This window comes from Argiope bruennichi, chromosome 1, assembly GCF_947563725.1.
Source record: "Argiope bruennichi chromosome 1, qqArgBrue1.1, whole genome shotgun sequence".
Classification (NCBI taxonomy): Eukaryota; Metazoa; Arthropoda; class Arachnida; order Araneae; family Araneidae; genus Argiope; species Argiope bruennichi.
Genome location: NC_079151.1, coordinates 75,805,541 through 75,828,009, shown reverse-complemented (window position 1 = coordinate 75,828,009; position 22,469 = coordinate 75,805,541). Strand labels below are relative to the sequence as shown.

General features: G+C 35.3%; 1 protein-coding gene across 2 annotated transcripts in view; it reads right to left on the bottom strand.

The window, feature by feature from the left end:
* LOC129962684 (mucin-5AC-like) overlaps positions 1 to 22,469 on the bottom strand; it is a 62,197-nt gene that overhangs the window by 9,329 nt on the left and 30,399 nt on the right. For both annotated transcript variants that reach the window (XM_056076596.1, XM_056076605.1), the window contains exon 2: positions 14,192 to 16,994. In XM_056076596.1, the coding sequence (XP_055932571.1) occupies positions 14,192 to 16,939 (2,748 nt within the window). In that variant the 5' untranslated portion in view covers positions 16,940 to 16,994. The remainder of the gene's footprint in view (positions 1 to 14,191; positions 16,995 to 22,469) is intronic.

Genomic DNA, 22,469 nt, shown 5'->3' with positions numbered 1-22,469 from the left:
CACTAGGGAGTATAAACAAAATATTCATTTAAAAATAACGAGGACACAAGGAACGGATTATTCTGCGTTAAACGATTTAGAAATTATATGTATATTAGAATTTTTATTTCAGATTTAAGACTAACTAAAGTAAGTTTGAATTATAAACGAAACCGTAACAGTATATAGCCAAGAATTTTGAGAAGCTAAAGAAAAATTCAAATTATCGATGAAGACGCACTAGAAAAGTTCAAGTTAACCGGTACCTACTGCACATTAAAAATATAAAAATAACTGGTCAGTTTAAAGTGTCCACAACGAGTAATGGCAGATAGTTACCGCGCCCCAATTTGAATAAAATCCGTTGAATATATGTAGGTGAGATTATTTAACGCACTTTAAATTTTGTGTAAGTAGTTCTCAAAATGAAAGAGGCAACAGTCGCGAAAGTAACAAAAATTGTAACCTCTGATGGAGAAAAGACAGAACACTGGATGTTATACTTGGTTGATAGTCTTTTAAAATATAAATATTGTCTTTAAGTTTTCAACAATAAGCTCTTTCATTCACTTTTGAATAATTAATAGGTATCACAAGTAAAAATATAAAATTACTTAATAAAGTAAAATTAAAATTTTGTCTTACTGGAAATAGAAAAAAAAAAATATCTATATTTCCATAAAAACACTAGAGATACAATAATATTTGGGACTGTATACCTTAAACAACGCGAATTGCATCAACTATAATATTTTTAAAATTTCAGTAAAAACTTGTTTTTACGTATCTTAGATATCTAGGTTCAGAATGTATACAATATATAATCGAATATAAGAAGAAATTTTACTTTCATGTAGTAGAAAAGAAAAAAGAAAGAAAAAGAAGAAAGAAAGAAAAAGAAGAAGAAAATCAGACATAGAAGGAAGAATTGTACGATTGTGAGATTTAACATAGAAGGAAAAAACCTCTCTCAGTTGACCTTAATCCTATGAGACATCATTAGAATACAAGAACGAATAAAATCAGTAAGTTTTAAATTTTAATTTTATTCCACTAGATCTTTATTTTTAAATTTTTTTTAAAATAACAAATGGCAACAAATAAATAAAAGGATCCTACCAACTAGCAGGCGATATTTTTTCCTGCTTTTTAAATTCCCGTCAGGACCCAATTTGAGAACGAACGAAAAAGAGCGGGAACCGCGACGGTTAAAAGATTCCGCCAATGCGTTCGGAAACAATTACGAATGGAAGCTCACCTTATGGAGGGGGGGGGGGGGGGAGTTCTCGCTCGTTATACGCGCTTTGCGATTTTCTTGTTTTATTTCTTTCTCCCTCTTTTTTTTAACGACCAAAGTCGTCATTTATTATTTATTTTATCACTTCGCTTTTATCTCGTGCGACTCGCTCTCTGAAACACCGGCGACGAAACGAAATCTTGTCATTCGGGACCAACTGCGAATTTAGATGAAGTCGTCATTGCTGACGTCAACTCAACTCGCGACGGTGTTGATTTGAATGTGAATATAGCAAAAATCTCTCATATTCGGCACACAAATAAACGATAATATGAAAGATGTGAATTCGAACAACATTAAATCTTTAAAACTTTGATCACATTTGCAGACAGATAGACATTTAAAATCATCTCGCCATAAATTTCCGTTGATGATATGTAAGGTAATTTTAAAATGTTGCAGAAATTTGTTTTTCTGAAATATAAGATTACATATACATTTAAATATTGTGTATCATTTTCGATATTGTTTATTTAGTCAAAAGATTTTTAAAAAAGAAAAAGTAAAAAATATCTCCAACGGATTTCTCCAGTTGCGGCTTCGAGTTCCAGAAACATAATATTAAATTACTCTAAAGAAATTATTTATCCGCCGTTAGTGAGGTCTCGTTTAAGAGTCGCTTCGATTCTTCTGAATTTTATTCTTCAGAAGACGTAATTTTACACTAAAAAATTTCCTGAGCTTGCTTAATATAAAAGTCTATGATTAAAGTCTATGAAATTCGATATTTATTTCAAGTTTATTTTTAAAAGAATATTTGAACTAAATAAAAGTGAAATTTTTATAGCATGCATAAGCAACATGGTAAACACTTAAAGTTGTTACTAGTTGCATTAATTAATAAATTCGAAAATAATAAAGAAATAGCAGCTAATTATTTTCTTCATTTTAAAAATTTATTTATAATTCACGTAAAAAAAAAAAAAAAAAAAAAAAAACTTTGTATAAATAAATGTGAAGATTCATTGTCAAAAACTTTCGGAATAGAATTACTAAAAGATAGCCAATCGGCACGATACATTTAGCATGATTAAAAATTAAGACCTGATAGTCAGGTAAAAAAAAAATATTTGGCATAAAAGTTAACTGCAACAGTTATTTCAGTGATGCTTTAAAGTAAATCAGCAAATGCATCAAGTGTATCATATAAGACTAACAAAAGCAGCAGCAAAAAAAAAAAAAAAAAAAAAAATGTTATGCATTGCCATATAGTACAAGATATTGCCATTTCTTATATGTTTCCAGTTAAATTTAATAAATCACATTGTAACTGTGAAAATATCAGATAAAACATTAAAAATAATTGAATGTTAATAAATAAAATAGCCATAAAAAAAGGAATAACAAAAAGTATATAAAAATTCAAACGAAATAAGGGATCAATAAACAAGATGCACATTTCAGAACTAAAAATGCACATTTTAAAATTTATTTTTATGTTAAACACTAAGAAAAAAAAATCTCCAATTACTTTTCCCGCGGATCTATTTCTTTAGTTATCCTACCAATTCAGCGTTCGTTTTTCGTTATGCACATCTCTGCATAATTTAACCAACGGTCAGTTTCCGAGGTTGATCGAAACCGCTCTTCAGTGGCGATAAAGCACTGACGAATAAAGCTGAGCAAATAGACGATTAGCATTCGAAGACAGATATCGAACGACTGTTTTCTCGTCTTTAAACGAAAGAAATTGAAGGAACTGGATTTTTTCGAGACAAGAACTTCTCTCCCTAAAATACTTTTTTCTTTTCTTTTTATTTTCCCTTCCGTTTGTAGAATCATTTTGATGCCATGATGATGCTAGACTAATCATTGTATGTCCAGATTTCTTTCTTCTACGTAGAAATGATGAGATGTGCGCGGGGAGAGGGGATTATTTTTACAGTATTTTTTTTTATTTATTATTATTATTTTTAATCAGAGCATTGAAAATGTTTGTGCTGCTATTTGACTGCACCATTTCAATCTTTGAACCCCCGCCATTTCCAATAATAGTTAAAAACTAGTTTTTTTTTAAAGCTTACTAACGCCGAGCAATAATAAGGATATTTGTCAACGGAAAAGCTTAAAACTGTTAATTTTCAATTTGCGAGGCTATGGATTTCAAATGAATGCGAACGTCATGCACTTGGAACATAATTATGAAATTATTATTTTTTTACAACTTTCCAAAAACCCATAGCTTTGATATTTCGATAATATCAACAACAACAACAAAAAAAAGTGACCGTGTTGCCTCTCTGAATTGTTTAATTTAGACGCTAGCCACATGATTCTATTTCCCCACACAGCTTGGTAAACACGCACAAAATAACTTCAGAAATATATTTATACCAACTATTATAGAGAGGAATTATTAAACACATCCATACATCGAATACATTTTCTGAACGAAGCAATATCATATTTTTTTATAGTTTATAGTTCAGATGAGATCAGCAAAGCATTATTTATAAACAACTAATATGGTTTTAAAAGTAACGGCAAAAAATAAAATTGAATATGTTATTAGACTAGAATTATATTTCTAAATCAGAAAAAAGATTTTAGTCTTTCTCCTCTTAAAAAAATATTCCGTTCTAATATCTCTGAGGAAATGAACACAGAAGTATATAAATTATTATGTTTATCAAACTTTCTAACTGAACTTCATAAAGAAGTCAATCCTCTCACCAACGCGCAGACGCTCCGTGGAATCCGATCTACAAGCAAACGGCCCATTATTCTCACCGCGCCCTCTTGCACGGAACGGAAAAAAGATCCGATGCGTAGTTTCGCGGGAGGGGGGAGTGAAGTGAAGGAGGGAGAGAGCAGCGGGAAGTGAAGTGGCACGTCGTGTGGGTGACGCGGGAGGGGAAACCTCTTCTAGACACCGATGCCTGCGGGAGGGGTGGACCAAAAGATCGATCACTCGAGCCGACTACCTCCGGTGAGTGGCGGCCGCGGACCCACGTCGCCGGAGCCGGTGATGAATAGCGCCTTCCGCCGTCACAGCCCATGCCAGCCGCGGCATTGGCGACCGGGTTGCCGCAAATTGGCGCCGCATCGGAAAGGATGGTCGCCGATGACGAATGCGAAAACCATATGTCAACGTCAGCGAGTCACTCAGGACGGAAGCGGGTTTTGATGCACGATGTCGGCTCAAAGAACTGCCGCTTAGCAGTTTTTGTTTTGCCACTGATATTTCTGTAATGAAGCGAACGGAAAAAATAATTTCAATTAGCCTTCCTTTTTTTGAAAAACTGAGATTTCACCGGTTTAGCTTAGGAACAAGAAACTTTTACGACAGTAAATACTGATATTTAACTTAAGTTGTAGTTTTTTCCCCCCCTCTAATATGGACACAAGCAGAGCATTACGTCCACAATACCTATGATAATATTGCTCAACTTTGTAACAGAAAATGAAGGATTTTAACGAGTCAGAAAAGGCAGTGGTATAGAGAAGGAAAGTTGCATACTCCTCGAGATATTTCTCTTTAAAAAATGTGGCCTTAATGTTTTGTTCCCATGGTGCTACCTATGATTGCCGCTGAAGCATGTATATCACTTTGTGGAAAGTCATGCCAAACGCTACGCCACTGTTGAAAGTAAAAGCAGAAAACAGATAAAAGATAGATCATGAAAGAGAATTATGTACAACTCTAAATTTGACATCTATGAAAAATTCTCGAATTTCATAGATTCTGTGATAAGTTAGATTAAAAACTACTTTCTTGAAAATACATTAAACAGACAAATGCAAAATATTATAGATAAAAACTAAGAACTTTTTACATGTTAATATAACTCAAAATAAGTATTTTATTATCAAAAAATAAATAGATTTTTTTGTTCCTTTTGATTAATAAAAATATATTTCATTTCAAAACATCAATTTAAAATATAGCTTAGGAGTATTATTAAAATTTCGCAAAAGATTATAGCAAGACTCAGTAAATTTAAATTTTAAGATATCTAAATATTAGTGTGAAAAACAATATTTTTAAAAAATCAACTTGATTTACAATATTTAATTTAAAATTTGAGAAATAATTTAAAATTAATTTTCATAAAACATCATTGTAACAATTATAGCAACATCACTACCAAACATCATTATATTTATTATATTTCTTTTGTAAATAACTCTTGTTTTAGTTTTTTAGTTCTGAAAGAGCAAATATCTTTTAGAGCCCAAAACTGAAAACAACCTTAAGTATCCCTTGTCTAACTCAAACCAGAGCTCAAATTATAGATGGAGCATTGTTGAAACACAACATTTGGACAATCCATTTCTCCAAAATGTCGCAACGATTCCACTCCATAAGGAAAGAAACAATAAACTATGGGAAGGGAAAAAATAAAATAAAAAAGCTCTGCTATCGTCTTTTGTGCGAGTTAAGCGGCGGCGAGACCGACTCCAGCTGATTACACCCTATCAGTCCGTCCGTCATCTGGAGAGCAGTCACGTGGGCCGGAGATAAAGAATGGAGAAATATCGCCTCTGCGTGTGTCGTCGCGGGTCGGAGAGCGCGCGCACAGTCGAAAAGGGTCATTTTTCACATGAAACCGATCCGCGGTGACGGTTATTTACGCACAGAACTGACGAAGCTGAATAAACGCATGATTAGCAAGATGTGTGAAGTCTCTCAGTTGGGTGGGGAGGGAAATCGCTTGCATAATAGATTCCGAGATGACGGAGCGTCGATATCGCGCAGGATCGATTTATTCAAATTTGTGAATTTTAACAGCCAACTACATACAGACGGTTTGTAGTAATTTTGGCACAGCATACTATAACTAATTTATTGAAAAACCGAGACATTTCAATTACTTGAACTAGAAATCGAAATACGTATGCGTATTAAATTTTTAATTTGACATTTGAAGTAAAAACACAGAGAATTTCTAAGTTCGACGCCGATCCGGTGGATGAAAGCTTTTTCAAAATTATTTCTGTTTCGGCCTTAGATAGCCAATATATCACCCCCCGAAGGGGCACATCGAAATGAATCAGGATGAGATGCTTCCAGCATGGTGGTTGGATCTCGGCACCTTGGTGGGTACACGAAAAGGTGAGGGTCTGGCTTCTCCCATCGATGACGGGACGTACTTCCTTAGGGGAGGGTTGTACCGTGGCCGGTGATGGCCCTTAGGACTCAACCACAGTTCCTGTCAGTGTTGCTGATGCGGAGATCCGGTCATCCAGTATTTATTACCCGTGTGCCTTCGGGCGGATCGGATAGTCAGTGATATGACTTAGATAGCTAATATAAGCTACATGCATGACATTTTCCAGATTTTTTTCAAAAATAACTAATTAAAATAATTAATTAAATCAGCCACCATAGTAAATAAATGTATGCGCAACATAAATCCAATAAAGTTCTCTACTCCCCCAATCAAAATATTTTTTTTCTATTAATAATTATTTCATGACTTTAAAGCTTTATGAGCTACTCTAAATTAGTTTCAATTGATTTTAATACTTCCCTCAAACTTACAAATTATAATTGATATTCCAAATTATGATGTGGAGGTACTCGTGACCCCTTTGCTGCACCGCGGAACTCCGAAACATCACGATGTTGTCGTTGACATTTGTTGCATCTTATTTTCAATAATAAAATTTATACATGTATGTTTTACAGTATATATATTAGTAGTATTTATGGACATATGCTTTAGTAATATTACAAGCGTTTAGGGTGAATTTTCAGGATGGTTGGTTTACGATCATTGCATTAATTAATTTATACTACAAATATATTTCATTTCCTTACTTGCATTCCATTAAAATATATCTATCATAAACGCAACGCTTTTCGGGACAGTAATTGTAATATCTTCCTATTTAAGGGCGAAATAAGCACCTTCGGAGAATATTTTACAAGAAAATCATTCCATAACGTATATTAAGTTCCGCTTTTATTTAGTAGTACATTAATCACAAATCAATATGCAACGGCAATAAGCTGATTCTATTAAATTCGTATTTTTTTAGCCCTATCCAATAGCAAGGTCAGATTAAGAATATACATATACCTCATATTAATAGCTTAAGAGACAGAAAAGTCAATATCCCGGACTTATAAGCAAATCGTCCGAAGTGGATAATTTCAAATATTTCTTCACCATTGGGAATGAAAATTGAAAAAGCATCATAAATATATATCTGTAAAATATTAATCCAATGCATAGCATTATGAAACTAACACCGTTTAATGATAAAAACGTTATTTTCTTGTTTAAATTTGATTTACATATTCGTTTGAGCAGCAATCCGAAGGTACACAGGGCTGCGGTGGCCTGATGGTAAGGTCTTGGCTTCGGAATCGGAGTGTATCAACAGGGGTGTTTGTGGGACCCCAAAAAATCCCCTGAAACTTTTACGGACTTACTACCGACATTTTGGAGTTTCGAGAAGGGGGGGGGAGAAATGAAAAATTACGAAGTATTGAATGACCTAATTATAAAAGTTCAATTAATTACTTTTTTTGCAAAATTAATAACCATTAATTTTGCAAAATTAAGACCTTTGAACCCAGGTCACGTGATCGCACATCTGGTCGAACGAAGTCTCTCCCTTTTTTTTCTGCCGCGCCTACTTGCCGAAAAGAATCCAGAAGAGAATGTCCGAGAACCGGGGGAATGAGTCATAACTCGCAATAAGGAAAGAACAAAAAAGAAGTTTTTTCCCCCTTTTCACGCATTATCACTGCCTTTGGAGAAAGACAGGAAAAGTTTTCACCACACACACTGAGCTTGCGTTTTCTGCTTTCAAAGCAAACAAAATTACCCAGATCAAAATACATAATTCATTATTATTCCTACTTCCTTTTGAACGACGATCCCCGGAATTTCCGGGTATCGAAGTTCAAAATCCCCGGAATTCCGGGGTTTCCCCGGAGCACAAACACCCCTGGTATCAAGTTCGAGACCTGATTCCACTGAAGAACCGTTGTGTAAGCGGGCATGGTCTACGCTAAATCCGTCGGAGTCAAACATCCTCCCGCTCGTGTGATGCGGGAGTTTGAAGAGAGGGTGCCAACTCAGACACCGACCGTATCATCTGAACGCAGTTCAAAATTATTAGGTCCGTCCCAAAACAGACCAGTGTTGCTTTAAAACGGGACGTTAATACAATTAAACTAAACTTGATTTATTTATAATCAACCTGAAACTAACATGAAAACTTCCAAAATTCAATCAAAAAGTATTTTAAGTTCTGCCTAAAGAAATTTTTTAGAATAAGAGAAATAGAATTTAGAATAAGAGAAAGTTGGAAAAAAGTCGATGGTGGTTGAAGTTTTACAGATTTCAGCTCAGACTTCTTAAAACTTTTTTAAATATGCATTTTAACTTTACAGAGAAAATAAAAAATTTTATAAAAAAGACCTAAATTAGATTCTTTTTCTTATTAAGAACTGAAACATTTGAAAGAAATAAATCGCAATGAAAGTTTTCAAAACTTAAAGAAATCTCCATTTTAAACGTACTTCAGAACAATTACGGTTTAATTATTAGGAATGCCATCTCATGATACAGAAATTCACTAAATAAAATCCTACGTTTTGTCTTACAAAACCATTTACATCGGATTGCCTATTTCAAGAGTTCACAAAAGTTCCCTTTTTCATCGGTAAGTAGACTCCAGCCCTTATTGCCTCAGAAACAAGAACCCACCACCCTTTTTCCTCCCTCTAAACACTCTACTCTCCGACAAGCGAAGTTCAAACGGCGAGTGCGCCCGTCAAAAGGCGGACGAACAGTTAAATTATGGCGTTTTATTTTTGCAGTTCGCGGCGCATCGGGAGCGAGGGAGAAGGGAAGGGGAGGGGTACGGGAGGGTATATAAATCAGATTAGGTGGCGCGGCGCATGGACACTTTTCGTTCCGTTTCTGATGGATTGCGGCTCTCCATCGGAAATGTGTTAATGTCGCCAGAAGCCGGAAATAAACATCCAATTAGGAGGGACCGAGGACGAACATCGGAGTTGGATGGGACGATTACGGATGAAAAAGCGGGGCATCTTTTCGCGATTGTCGATTGACTGATTGGAACGCTGTTAAGTGAAGGGACGAAGTCCTTGAGTGTTTGTTGTAGCTGCCAGCGGAGAAGGATGAAGAGAAGTCATTTCGCAAATCGAATTGAACATTAATCGAAATGGAATTAATCCAAAAATGAATGGGAGGGCGCATTCCTTTTTACTGTAAAATACTTTGAGTTATATTGTGTCTATGAATCCGAGTTTGTAAAAACTATGATGAACTCGCAAAGTTTGGAAACTCAAGTGTTTGGAAATATACAAATTTATAGGAAATAAACAAAATTCAACCATAAGAATAATTTTAATCCATTTATCTTGGTTTAAAGCAGAAGAAAAAAAAGAAGGGAATGAACTGTATTTTCCCATTTAAGTGTCTGAAATTATTTTATGATTTGTTATTAAAAATTGTAAGAATATTAAAAAAGTTATGTTATTATTTACAGATAAAATCCCCCCGGGGGCACCTCATAATTGACGTTGAGAAGTTCCCGGCATGTAGTTGGTTCTTGCCACCCTTGTAGGTACAGAAAAAGATAGGGGTCTGGCTCCTCCCATCGATGACAGGACGTACTTCCTAAGGGAAGGGTTGTACCGCCACCGGTGATGGCCCTTAGGACTCAACAGCAATGTTGCTGTTGCGGCGGTCAGGTCATTCAGTTTTTTTTTCTGTGTTTTCGTTGGGTCGGAGTAGTCTGTTTAAGGTTATATATAAAATTTTATATTACACTAACTAATAATTTATAAATATTTTATGTCTTTAGGTAATCAAAGAGTTAAAAAAATATTTATTGAATTATGAAACTCACGTGTTTAATAATCTAAACTTACGGGATAGTATATTATAGTAAATTTTTTCCTTTCCTATCAAACAAGTGAAGATCCGAAAAAAATATGTTCAGTATTTGGGTCTTGTATTTTGTTCTGTATCTGCTTATGACTATCGTCATATATGAATTAATCATTGACATTTAAATATTTAAAAATACCGCCCATAATAATGTTACAACAAAAAAGAGTAGTAAACTATTCATTATCCCTGTTGGAACTAGGCAATAAATTAATAAGACTTAAATGTTAAAGTATTAATCCTATGTAGAGACATATATACAAGACAACATACTAGACATATTTTTCGGATTTTCACTTGTCTGATTAAAAAGGGAAAATGCACTATAATATACCAGCCCGTAAGTTTATATTATAGAATAAACTCACGATCTATCATTAATCACTTCTCTGTGGAAAAGAACATAATTTTGTCACTTTTAAAAGAATTTTCAATATAATATAACCAGAGAAGCGACATTCAAGGACTTCTGAAGGACTACAGGAGTTAGTTTAAGATAAAATCGTTTCGAATTTAACGACGCATGGGCCAGAATTTGTCTTTTGTAGAGGCAGATGCTAAAAAGAGAATCGGTTGCAAGCGAACGATCCTGGCTGAAAATAACTGTGTTCGCGCGCCGCAAATCGATATCGCCGATGGCTCGAAATAGAGGGGAACGCGATGCACAAAACAGCCGAAAACAGGACGCAGGGGGAGAGGGGGAATGGCGTGTTCGCGTGCACGATCTGCACAGCACGCGGCCCTGCACATTGATTTCCTATTGCCCCCGACTGCCCTCCCCACTCGGGGTGTACATTCTGGAACTCCTTTCCCTAGCTTTTTTTCCCCCTATCAGCTTCCTCCCACTGCTGGGGAGTAGTACCTGCTGAGAAAACGTGACTAAGGGAATGAAGACCCCAGGGGGTGAAAAAAGAAGAATGGGAAGTTTAGAGGAGAGGTGAATTATTTTGTTACCTCCTCCCCGCCTCAGAATCGGGGAAATGGAGCAAAAGGAAAATGGGATCAGCTATGGTGAATGAGTAGGAATGAAATATAAGGGAACCTTACTAATATCAATAGTTCGATATATTAATTAATAAGTTTGTTTTTACAAACTTTTTAAAGATAATTCTGAGAATTATTTATAATATGTTAAACATATTTTTTAGCAGTTTCGTGGCCCAGAAGAAGACACTTTTGAATTTAACTTCGATTTATTTCATCCGGGAAGCATATTATCAGAGGTGTTTGTGGAACCCCAAAAAATCCCCTGAAACTTTTACGGACTTACTACATTTTGGAGTTTCGAGAAGGGGGGGGGGAGAAATGAAAAATTACAATTATGAAGTATTGAATGACCTAATTATAAAAGTTCAATGAATTACTTTTTTGCAAAATTAATAACCATTAATTTTGCAAAATTAAGACCTTTGAACCCAGGTCACGTGATCGCACATCTGGTCGAACGAAGTCTCTCCCTTTTTTTTCTGCCGCGCCTACTTGCCGAAAAGAATCCAGAAGAGAATGTCCGAGAACCGGGGGAATGAGTCATAACTCGCAATAAGGAAAGAACAAAAAAGAAGTTTTTCCCCCCTTTTCACGCATTATCACTGCCTTTGGAGAAAGAAAGGAAAAGTTTTCACCACACACACTGACCTTGCGTTTTCTGCTTTCAAAGCAAACAAAATTACCCAGATCAAAATAAATAATTCATTATTATTCCTACTTCCTTTTGAAGGACGATCCCCGGAATTTCCGGGTATCGAAGTTCAAAATCCCCGGAATTCCGGGGTTTCCCCGGAGCACAAACACCCCTGTATTATGTACAAGAAGTGATGATGAAATTGAAGTCTGTTCACATCGCGATACAAGTGCAGAAGAGAGCGAAATTATCCTTTCAATAGATTTTACAATGAGAATTTAATAGGGATTTCTTTGCCAGGTCTCGATTTTTGAAAGAGAAGTTTTTAGATATCTTTAAAAGAATGTTGCGCACGTTAAGGATTTTTATCAATTCATTTGAAGCGTGGGAACCTGCTGAAGTTACAATTTTCCAGATCGCATGTAGGGTTAGTTAAAAAAAAAAAAAAAAAAAAAAAAGTGGAATTGGAACAGGAAATAAAAGAACATTTTAGAATTAAGTTAATATGGGTTTAAAAATTTGGAAATTAATTGAGATTTAAATTATATTAAGAGATATCACTATATTTATATATATATTAAAAAATCTACATTGAAAATGTTCTCTAAATGATGAAAAAAACAAGTAAATAAAGAACCAAATAAACGATGAAAAAACAAGTAAATAAAAAATCAAAATAAATCATAAAAAAAAAAGTGAATAACGAACCAAAATAAATGATGAAAAAACAAGTAAATAACGAACCAAAACTACTAAAAAGCTAAATTAGTTAAATCAAAATGAACAATAAAGATTAACAAAAACATACAATCATTTCATAGTCTGAAATTTAACCATGTTTAGTTTTCCATTTGTTAATATTTTAACATCATTAATTACTTCACAGCTTTTACTGACGCTTTTATATAGATGGAACAATATACTGTAGACTCTTTGAAAAAAGAGTAATATTTCAATGGTATTAAATAAGGACATAATAAACATCATTATAAATGCATTCATAAGTTCAAAAGAGAGAACATTTTCGAATCAAAATCTTTTTTTAAAAAAATATCTCTCATCTGCCAATCTGAGGAGCTTTAAAAACCAAAAAGCAGCTAAAAGACAAGCTACCGAGCGGCAGGCCATTCAAGCACTCGAGACAAATAACTTCCAGTGGGGAATGCAGAGATTGCAGCGGAAAGCAAAAAAGCGGAAGGCAGATAATCTGGAGAAATCCCGTCCATATATAAAATTCCCGTTTTTCTTCCGAGGCTCCGGTTTAACGGAAAAGCACGCTGGCGGAGCTTTAGCAACTTTCAATTTCCCAACGAGACGCCGTCTATCTGTCCAAAGAGCCCAAACCATTGATTTTCGATCGGATTTTAGGTTGAGAACCTGCCGCTTCCCTCCCGGACTCATCCGGAAAAATCCATTCCTCAGGTTTCTTTTGTCTTCCCAGTCGCCGAGCAGGATATTTATTTCTCCTCCTACGTCTTCTGCTTTTGTTCCCTCTTTCCTACATTTTTTTCCCACTCTCTCTCGCTCGTTGTGGAAGGGTTTTGTTTGGGAAGTTCCAATCAGCTAAGTCTTTGGACTCCCGAGGCTATTGTTTTCCAAAACAGGGATAATTAAAAGCGTTTCGCTGAAAATTTAGAGATCGGAAGCACAGGGAAATTTAAATTTTTTTTGGCCATCCCCCCCCTTCCTTTAACCTATCTATTGTTCTATCATCGTGAATTGATCCTTCCTTCTTTCTTTTAAAATAGTTTCGGTGTTTATAAAACAGGGCTTCTTTAGCTCCTTTTCTAGTTTGGGGGATTTTCATTTCGTTATAAAGTGTAAAACAACTTTTTTTTTTCAAGTAAACTAAGCAATAACCTTATTATTCTTCAAACTCGTTAAAATATCCTCGCAATAAAAGCGCATGCAGAAATTTAAACTTCTTTTTAATTCTGAGCTAATCAACCAATCAAAGCTCCTGAGCAAAACTAATTATTCTTACGAAGTAAAATAGCATGAAAATGCAGATCTAGCTTCTTAAATATATTTTACTAGATAAATATTTTCAAGTAGCATCAAACTTGAGATTTTAGACGGCAGGAAAGGGAAGGGGGTGCAGGACGAAAAACGCTTTTTTTCCTTTTTCTGTTCTAATCGTCAGCAACAGCTTAACAAGTGTTCACCCTTTTCGACACATTCAGCTTTAAAAAATCGCTGTATACATTATCATTTTGTCCCCTTGGCTTCTAATTAGTCTCCCCCCCCACACTTACTAAGCCCCTATGGCATTTAAAGAAAAAAAAGGCTCTGTTATTCCAAATTACGCCATAAAAAAGATGCTAAAAATACCCCATAATCTTATACTAACTTTTCTGAAATATAAATTAATAAAAGAAACAAAAAATACATGCATTTGAAAAAAAAAATAATTACCTGAAATGAATATCTAGGCATGGGAGAGTTGAAATTCGAAGAAAGTATTCGCTTTTTCGTGTTTCCATTGTCCTCCGTGTTGGCTGACCTCTTTTTATGCTTAGACGTAATCGACAAAGGCTGAGATGCACTTTCCGATTTGAGCACATCAGATTTATCTTTCTGTGCCGCGTTTGTAGATGTCGCGGAGTGATGGACAGTCAAAGGTGTGCTGTAAGCGACATCTGGCATTTCATCTCGACTGTTGTTTACTAAACTTATCTGAGGACCGATCGGAAATCGGTAGTCGATACTGAAAAGTGGCAAGGGATTTGCAGAGGTTATCACACTTGTTGGAATATCTTTTGTCATGGCAGTTGGCATCGTGGTCATGGGATCCATTCCAGTAGAAGATCGAACGAGAAGAGACTGGAGGACGTTTGGAGTGTCTGCATAATCGGGCTCACGATGCATCGCGGTCGCCGATGGTAAACTGTTTGATTGCACAGGTTTGCTTGGACGGTGCGCGCTGGTGACAACAGTAGTAGAAGTTGCTGTCACGGTCGAAGTTGTGGGCTGTGGCAGCGGGGCGACAGTAACATTAGGATTGGCATGTGGTATCCATTCATTGTGGGTCTGTAAACTCAGCTGATGTTGAGCAGGGCGATAATGACTAGAAAAATGCGTGGCATTTGGAGTTAGATGATGGGCTGGAAGCTGAGGTATGGGTTTGGCAGGTATTGGCTTTGGGATGGCTAATGGAGCTATTGCATGCTCACCATTCATGAAGCCTATTGGCATTCCATTATATTTTGTAGTAGAGTGGGACGATTTCTTGGGTGACTTAGAAGATGTTTTGACATTCGATACTTCTGAAGGGATTTTTTCAGCTTGGTGTTTGTAAGATGGCACTGGAACAGAAGTAGCGGGATAAATCGTGGATGGTATTCTCAAAGAAGAGTTTTCCGAAGATGTATATGATGATTTTATAATCGAAGCAGCAGAATAATCTATCATGCTAGATACAGCAATAAGAGGTGGTGGACCCTGGGGACTGTGCACAGAAGAAACAGGATCTTGAGGTTTTTCAATTGAATTTGGCAATTCTGATGGACGAACTGCTTCCAGTAAAGGTGGCATTTTTGTAATGGGAATCGAACCTCCTTCACATCTAGTCGGTACAATCGGGGTAACTGATGTAACTGTAGTAAGGGCATCATTGCCATTTAGGATCATTCCACTATGAGTGTGCTTGTGAGGAGTAATCATTGAATTTTTATGAAAATTGAAAGAACTGGTATCTGTCTTTTCTTTTTGACAATACTTCAAAGAAAAGTCTTCATAGTATTTTTCATTGGCCTTTTTGACATTATCATGCTTAGAAGAATGTGAACTCACTTTTGGAGCATCAGTTTTAGATCCTTCATATGTATTTGAATTATTATTTTGGTTATCTTTCAAAATATCTTTGATGCTGCCAGAAGAACGATGTTCCTTGGAATGATGCGTAGAAGAATCTTTGTGAGAATTCTCCTTCTTTTTAGGAACAGAAAAAGCCGTTTTACCACCTGTAGATACAGATGGTAGTCCAGCATTCCAAATCGTCGACCGAAACCCGGAATGTTGCTGCTTATCACGAGAAGAATTCACTGTTGTAGGCTCAGCAGTAGTTTGAGTCGTACAAAGACTTGATACTGATAACCTTAGTTCGCTGCTTGAAGTGGATGAAGTTGTTGTCGTGGCCGCTGCAGTGGTTGCAGTTGGACGATGCAAAAATGTCAACCCTGGTTGAGGAAAATCACAGACTTTGCCTGTTGCAGCGGATGTCGGATCCTTGTTAGCGCATCCCATGGGGCTGCGAGCACACAATGCAGCTTGTGAAGGAGTTTGAACACAACAGGCACATGGCACAGATGACTGCCCTAAGCCGGAAAGGGAACTCGACGTACAACAAGTACTACTGCACTTACCAGACGTCTGGTGCTGTTGAAGATGTTGTTCTCTAAGTCTTTGTATGTGTTCAGCATATCTTGCTGCTTCAAGAGTAGGTGCAGCCGCAGCAGCAGTAACACCATTCAGAACACTTCTGTCCGTAGAGCCAGTACTAGTTGTTGGATTGCGCAGGGACGTAAATGCACCTTTGTCTTCTGTGTATAAGGAAAAGGCTGGCAGCATCATTGGTGTGGGAAGAGATGGAGCATATAAGCCTCTTGTAGCTGCCAAAGCAGCAGCAGCTTCTCGCTGTGTCAGGCCATTCCGCAAATGCAAAGGTAAGTTCGCAGGATCCATGTATGCTGCAGCAGCGGCTGCCACAGCTGCTTGTTGCTGTGCAACAGCAGAATTTCGAGCAGCATAAAATGCTTGTTGTTGCTGTTGCTCCAATCTCTCTCTTTGTTGCAAAAAGGTTGAAAGCATTTGGTGACCAGCTAGTGAAGTTGGTACAGCAACTCCTGTCGTTCGATCAAAACAGAAAGGCGGGGTAAGTCCAGGCACAACAGCCTCTGCCCCGTATCCCAGTCTATATAGGGACGGATCCAATAACTGTCTACCCATGGCAGACAATGAGTGAGAAGCTGCCAGATTGGCAAGTTTTCGGTGATCTAACATCATCAGTTCTTCAGCATCAGCACCGCCGGCGGCAGCGTCAGAAGATGGTCGAATGGTTTTGACCGAAAGGTCCAAAGGGTTTTCTCGGACCACTGGTACGTCTAGAGAATTGGCCCGAGGATCAAATGGTCTTACTGAAGTAAAGAGAGGCGGATAGTACATAGCGGCAACAAAAGAAGGTTGATCTTATCCACGCATGTCGTCATCGGATCTCCTTCTGTGAAAGAAAACAAAACTATTTAATAAATTGCCAAGGGGAAAAAAAGAGATTAAATTACAAGAAATAAAATGCGTGTCCTTAAACATCTCGAATTCCAGATATAATAGAAATAATTGTGTAAAAAAAGTTAATAAATTTCTTTTTTAAAAAAATGGTTATACACGGAATAATTGTCCAATGTATGCTAGTTATGTTTAATGTAAAGGAAAAATATAGAAAACAGTAATTACAAAATATTCATGAGCCGCTCTCTAGAAAAAACAGTCGTCAGCGTGAATAAAATAAAAGGTGATAAAATCATTGAACAAGACCAGGATGGCTAATAGGTCAAAAAAGAGAGCGCAAAATTCCTATCGCCTTCTTGGCCGACATCACATTCTTTCTCCGCTTTACGAGCATCAATCAAAAGGATGTTAAATTTATGTTACGGGCCTTTTATGACCGTTTAGAAGCATTCTACCATTCATACAATTCTCATTTCGCTAGAAGTGCAACAGGCACTTATTCTTCTGCTGGATGAGTAATATTTTTCATCTATTGAAAAAGTAATGTTTAAATACAAATGCTGATTTTTACTTGACAATTATGAATGCAGAAAAAACAAATATGCATGTAATGAAAAATGCGAAAACATCTTTTTTTTTTATTATTATTATTGAATGAACGCATATAGAAAATAAGTCATAATGCCATGAACAGAGGTTGAATATTTGCATATCTCTTTCTCAGAATTCTGTAGTGGAAATTTGTAGGAAAGGATAAAAAATATTCAAAAAAATTAAAACCAAATTCGACTATCCAGTTCGAAACATCGCGGCTTAAAGCGTTAAGCATGATTTATTTATTTATTTTTTATTGTAAACTCATATTATTGTTAACATGCACACAAAAATGTAATTAAAGTCATCACATCTCGGGTGAGTTTATTTTAAACAACGAAAAAGAGATAAAATTGAACTTAAAAGTATTTTGGAAAAGTAATTGTATATATGAGGAATTTAGTACGGAAAGGAAATTCATATCACTGAAAAGTTATTATTTAATTATTTATTTATTAATTTTAAAGTTTTGGGAGAATAGTTTTTGAACACAATATGCATTACTGTGCATATTGTGAATTTATTAAAGTGAAAATATTAATATTCTGATTCATTTTTAAGTAAAAATCCTTTTATATTCTTAAAAGTCCTTTCCTTAACGAACACTTCTAGCTTAGAAGTAACCACATGCTAAATTAAATAGCACCCTATCCATCAATATGTCCTTTACAGTCTTTTGATGATACATTTCAAAACCATTTCTTTACGATTGTTTTACCTAAGCGGAAGAAATACTAGAAATGCAGCATTGAAATTTTAGTTACTGTTAAAAATGCAATCCGAGACATCCGTTACTATCAATTATTAAAAACTATTATGTTTTTCTACAATGATTAACGGAATTTACAGGTTAAATAAAGAAAAGTTCATAATTAGTTAATTCACTACAAAAATCCAAATTGTTGATCAGATTCTTCTAATTTTGCTAAAAATATTCTATAGTGAATCAGAAAAATTTTGCGACAGCGAATTAAATAGCTAATTTTCTGAATTAAAAACTATGTTTCAATAAAGAGAACAAATTATTTTATAATTTGTATTGCCATTCCATAATATCAAATGAAAATGTTTTAGATATTTTAAATCATTTTATTTATTTACCTATTTTATTATTAATCGCAATGTTTAAATTATAAATCATTGTTTAGTTTTGAATTAAAATATTCGATATTTTTAAAAATTTATTTGGTATTCTGTTGAACCTAATATTAAATATATCCTTTAAACTTTATTTTCTCGCATCTGATACAACCGATAAAATTTAATTTTATATACGCTAACTGTAACACTTTTATGCTACAAGTACTCAAATTTTGCTCATAATTGTTGTAGCATATAGAACGAATGTCTTATTGAAATCATTTCGATAACTAATTAATTTTTTTATTAATAAAAAACGCAAAAATATTTTTATCTCTATCAACGCCGGATATATCAATTAGCAATTAAATGAAATTACGGAGACATTTTAACTTCTATAGCTGCAGAACCAATCTCTGAAAATTCACTGCCATTCCAACATCCATGCAACTGCTTCTCCGAATCAAATTATTTCTTCCTTGCGAACCTATCATAACCGAATCTTCATAAATTCACTCCTTCCCAGCGTGCCTCCACGCATTCCAGGCACTTCTCAAAGCGCGGTGCATCCTCTTGAGTGTTCCTCCCACTAAAAATAAACCCTCTTTCGGAAAAGGATGCGGAGGAAGAAGCAAAACTAATAAAACCTTGCAGGGAAGGCATAAATGAGTCCGCGGACCGAACAAGCGGCTCCCCCCCACCACTGACCCCTGCATAATTTATAACCGGGCCGCAAAAAGACAACGCCTGTCTTATCAGACAGACAGACAGAGAAAGCCCTCCAGGAAATTTCCTTGCTCTTTATTTTTATCTCTCTTCTCTTCGGGACTTTCTGTCTTTCTTGCTGCTGTTTTTCTCCCTTATTATGATTGTTTTTTGTTTCTCACTATCTGCTCTCGGCCGTCTCGGAAACGGCAGTCTCACGCATCGCCAATAGAGCGATTGCTTCCTCTTGCCTCGCCCCCCCCCCTGCCTTCTCCGACAGAACATTTTTTTTTTTTTTTTCTTTACAGATATGCTTTTTATTCCCACTATTTGGCAGCAGAGATTTAGGAATGGGAAAGGCAGTGCTACATTTTTTTTTCTCGATAGGCAGGGGTGGGTAATGCTACGAAGACTCGACAAAGCGTGAAACGCCAGGCAACCGCCTTTGCGTCGTGCTGCAGCAATTTGTTAAATTCTGTGAGAATTCGATGGTGGATGATAGCATGGCGAATATAGGTATTGGACAAAAAAAAATCATCTTTAGAAAAAAATGGTATAGTAGGGATGGAAAAACGGAAGTGACTGTTATTTCAAAAGGATTCGATTTATATTTTGGCGGTCTTCAAAATAGCATTGAGCATACTATTCCTGCCATAAAATATTACTTTTTTATATATTTCATTACCTCTATTGGAAAGTAAATAGCATTTTATATTTTGGGAATAAAATGATGAAATACGCTGTTTCTCAAAATAACGAAATAATGTTAATACTAAATATATTTAAATTCATTGTAACCGTTAATTAAATGAGTAAAAAATAGTTCCGGATTAATGATAATAGTAAGAATATAAAATCAATAACAAACTACAAGCTGTCTTTAAAAATATTTAGATTTATTATTGATAAAATACCTATTTTTCACAGCTTTAATAAATTTTTCAGGTACATCAAGCAAATTTTAGAATAACTAAATACATATGGAAACAAAATCAACATCGACGCAAATAATTTTTACCTATATTATTAATCTATATTTTTAAAAGTTCATTAATATTATTACAAAAGATAACAAAAATGTTTTCATTAATTTTGTTAATATCTTTAATCATTTTTATCAAGAAAATTATTAAACCCATAAGACAGTGTTACTTTCCTAAAAAGAATATATATATATATATTTAATAGTTAGTTTTCGGAACTGAAGTTAAATCACTATTTCAACTCAACGCATTTTAAATGTAAAAATTTTTAGCAATGTTTGTGGCAACGGCAAAAGCGTTTTTGAAATCGAACAACCAACACAATGTCCTAGATACTTGAAATAAAGATTAAATATGAAATAAGAGAACGTCAAAGAAATATCAGCTGTGTAAAATAGTTTTATACATTTTAAGACACCTGAACTATATAAAATAAACCTATGCATTTTAAAGATTTTTTGAAATAATTCAAATGGAAAGGAAGTTCAAAAGTTGTTCTTCTAGAAAAAAGAGCAGGCAGAAATTATTTCATAAATATCTCAATATATATTTATTATATATTGACATTTATATATATTATTTGCACTCAATATATATTATTTGCACAGGGAATCGTATATTAAATACTAATTTCATAGATTAAATAAAACATCCAAATACATGTATGGACGTGGCAGATCTAATACTTTGAATTCAACCCACACAACTTGTGGAAAAGTGTTAAATAGGCGTCTTAATAAAGTGTTTGTCACTGCAGTTGACGCACTTGTTCAACTAACAAAGGAATTGAATAAACTTACAGCCTGCATATGCATAGCAATTAATTCTCACGCAAAATGACTCACGTCTAAAAACAGACACTCGACAAGCCATTTGTCACTTACACCTTTGCATCCAAACCATTCCAGTTGTGCAAGACCCTCGTCGGAACCCGATTCGCATTTTAAATCGTCAATCCTGCAGTGAAAGAAAACGTGCCAGTGTTTCTTAAAAGCAAGCAAGCCATCCAGTCTGGCCTTTACCCGCTCCGCACTGTCCGCTGTTATGATATGATAATCTCGAGCGTTTATCTCAAGCAGAGGCGACGCCGAAAATCGCCTATCTCCCGCTGTCGTGTGTGGTTTTTATAGAAACTGCCGGTAACGACTTTTTTCTTTTTCTTTTTTTTCCCTTCTTTACCGGCAAGAAACATCCCAGACGCGTCACTCCATTTGGCGTAGCTCCAAGGAGGTAAAAAAGAAAGGGTGAATTTCTGTTCCATTCTCTCTACTGAGAGTGTGCCGTACGTGTACGCAGCTGTTGGTTCTCCTGTTTCGCTACTGATAGACGGCAGAAAGCAAATGCGAGTTAAAACTTAAATGCTGATCATTTATCTCCTGAAGATCTTTTTATTTATCGCCAAAAAATTCTTCGCAGCTGCCTTTTCGAAAAAACTAGAACGTTGAACTATGCCGTTAACGCTCATTTCGTATTTACTGGGTCTGTTTGTTGTTTGTTCAAGGAATTCTTTAAAACAATAGCAACCTGATATTAAAACAAAAAGGGGGGGGAATAGGTGCAAATACTAAAAAAAAACTTTCAAAAAATTCCTGCATATATCCATAGAGCAATCGTAACAGACATAAAACTATGCACAAAGTTAAGAAATGCGCCTTACTCGAACTAAAGACCTTCTTTACAAATCTGACAGACAAGCAACTTAGGTGGAAGTTGGTCAATAATATAGTAATACATAAAATTACTCTTTTTTTCTTATATCTAGGATATATTGCTATTATCTAAGCTTCTACAAATGCTCAAATAATCATCCCGAATTATTTTTTTTCATGTACAACATATCCTTTAAAACTTTTATTCAACTTGAAATAAAAATGAAAGACCCCGAGTATAAGCGCTTCCGAAGACTACCTTCCCCAGATATTCTTCGGGATTCATTGGTCCATGCTCTATTATTTGAACCAAAATTTATTGAATTGTGTAAAAAAGAATGTGTTTCTCATTAAACATAGTAATTATAATAACATTTGAGACAAATAGGTTGTTATAGTTATTTATAGCTAAGAACTGGCTCACCAAGGAAAGATGATGGGGATTCAACTGGTGTG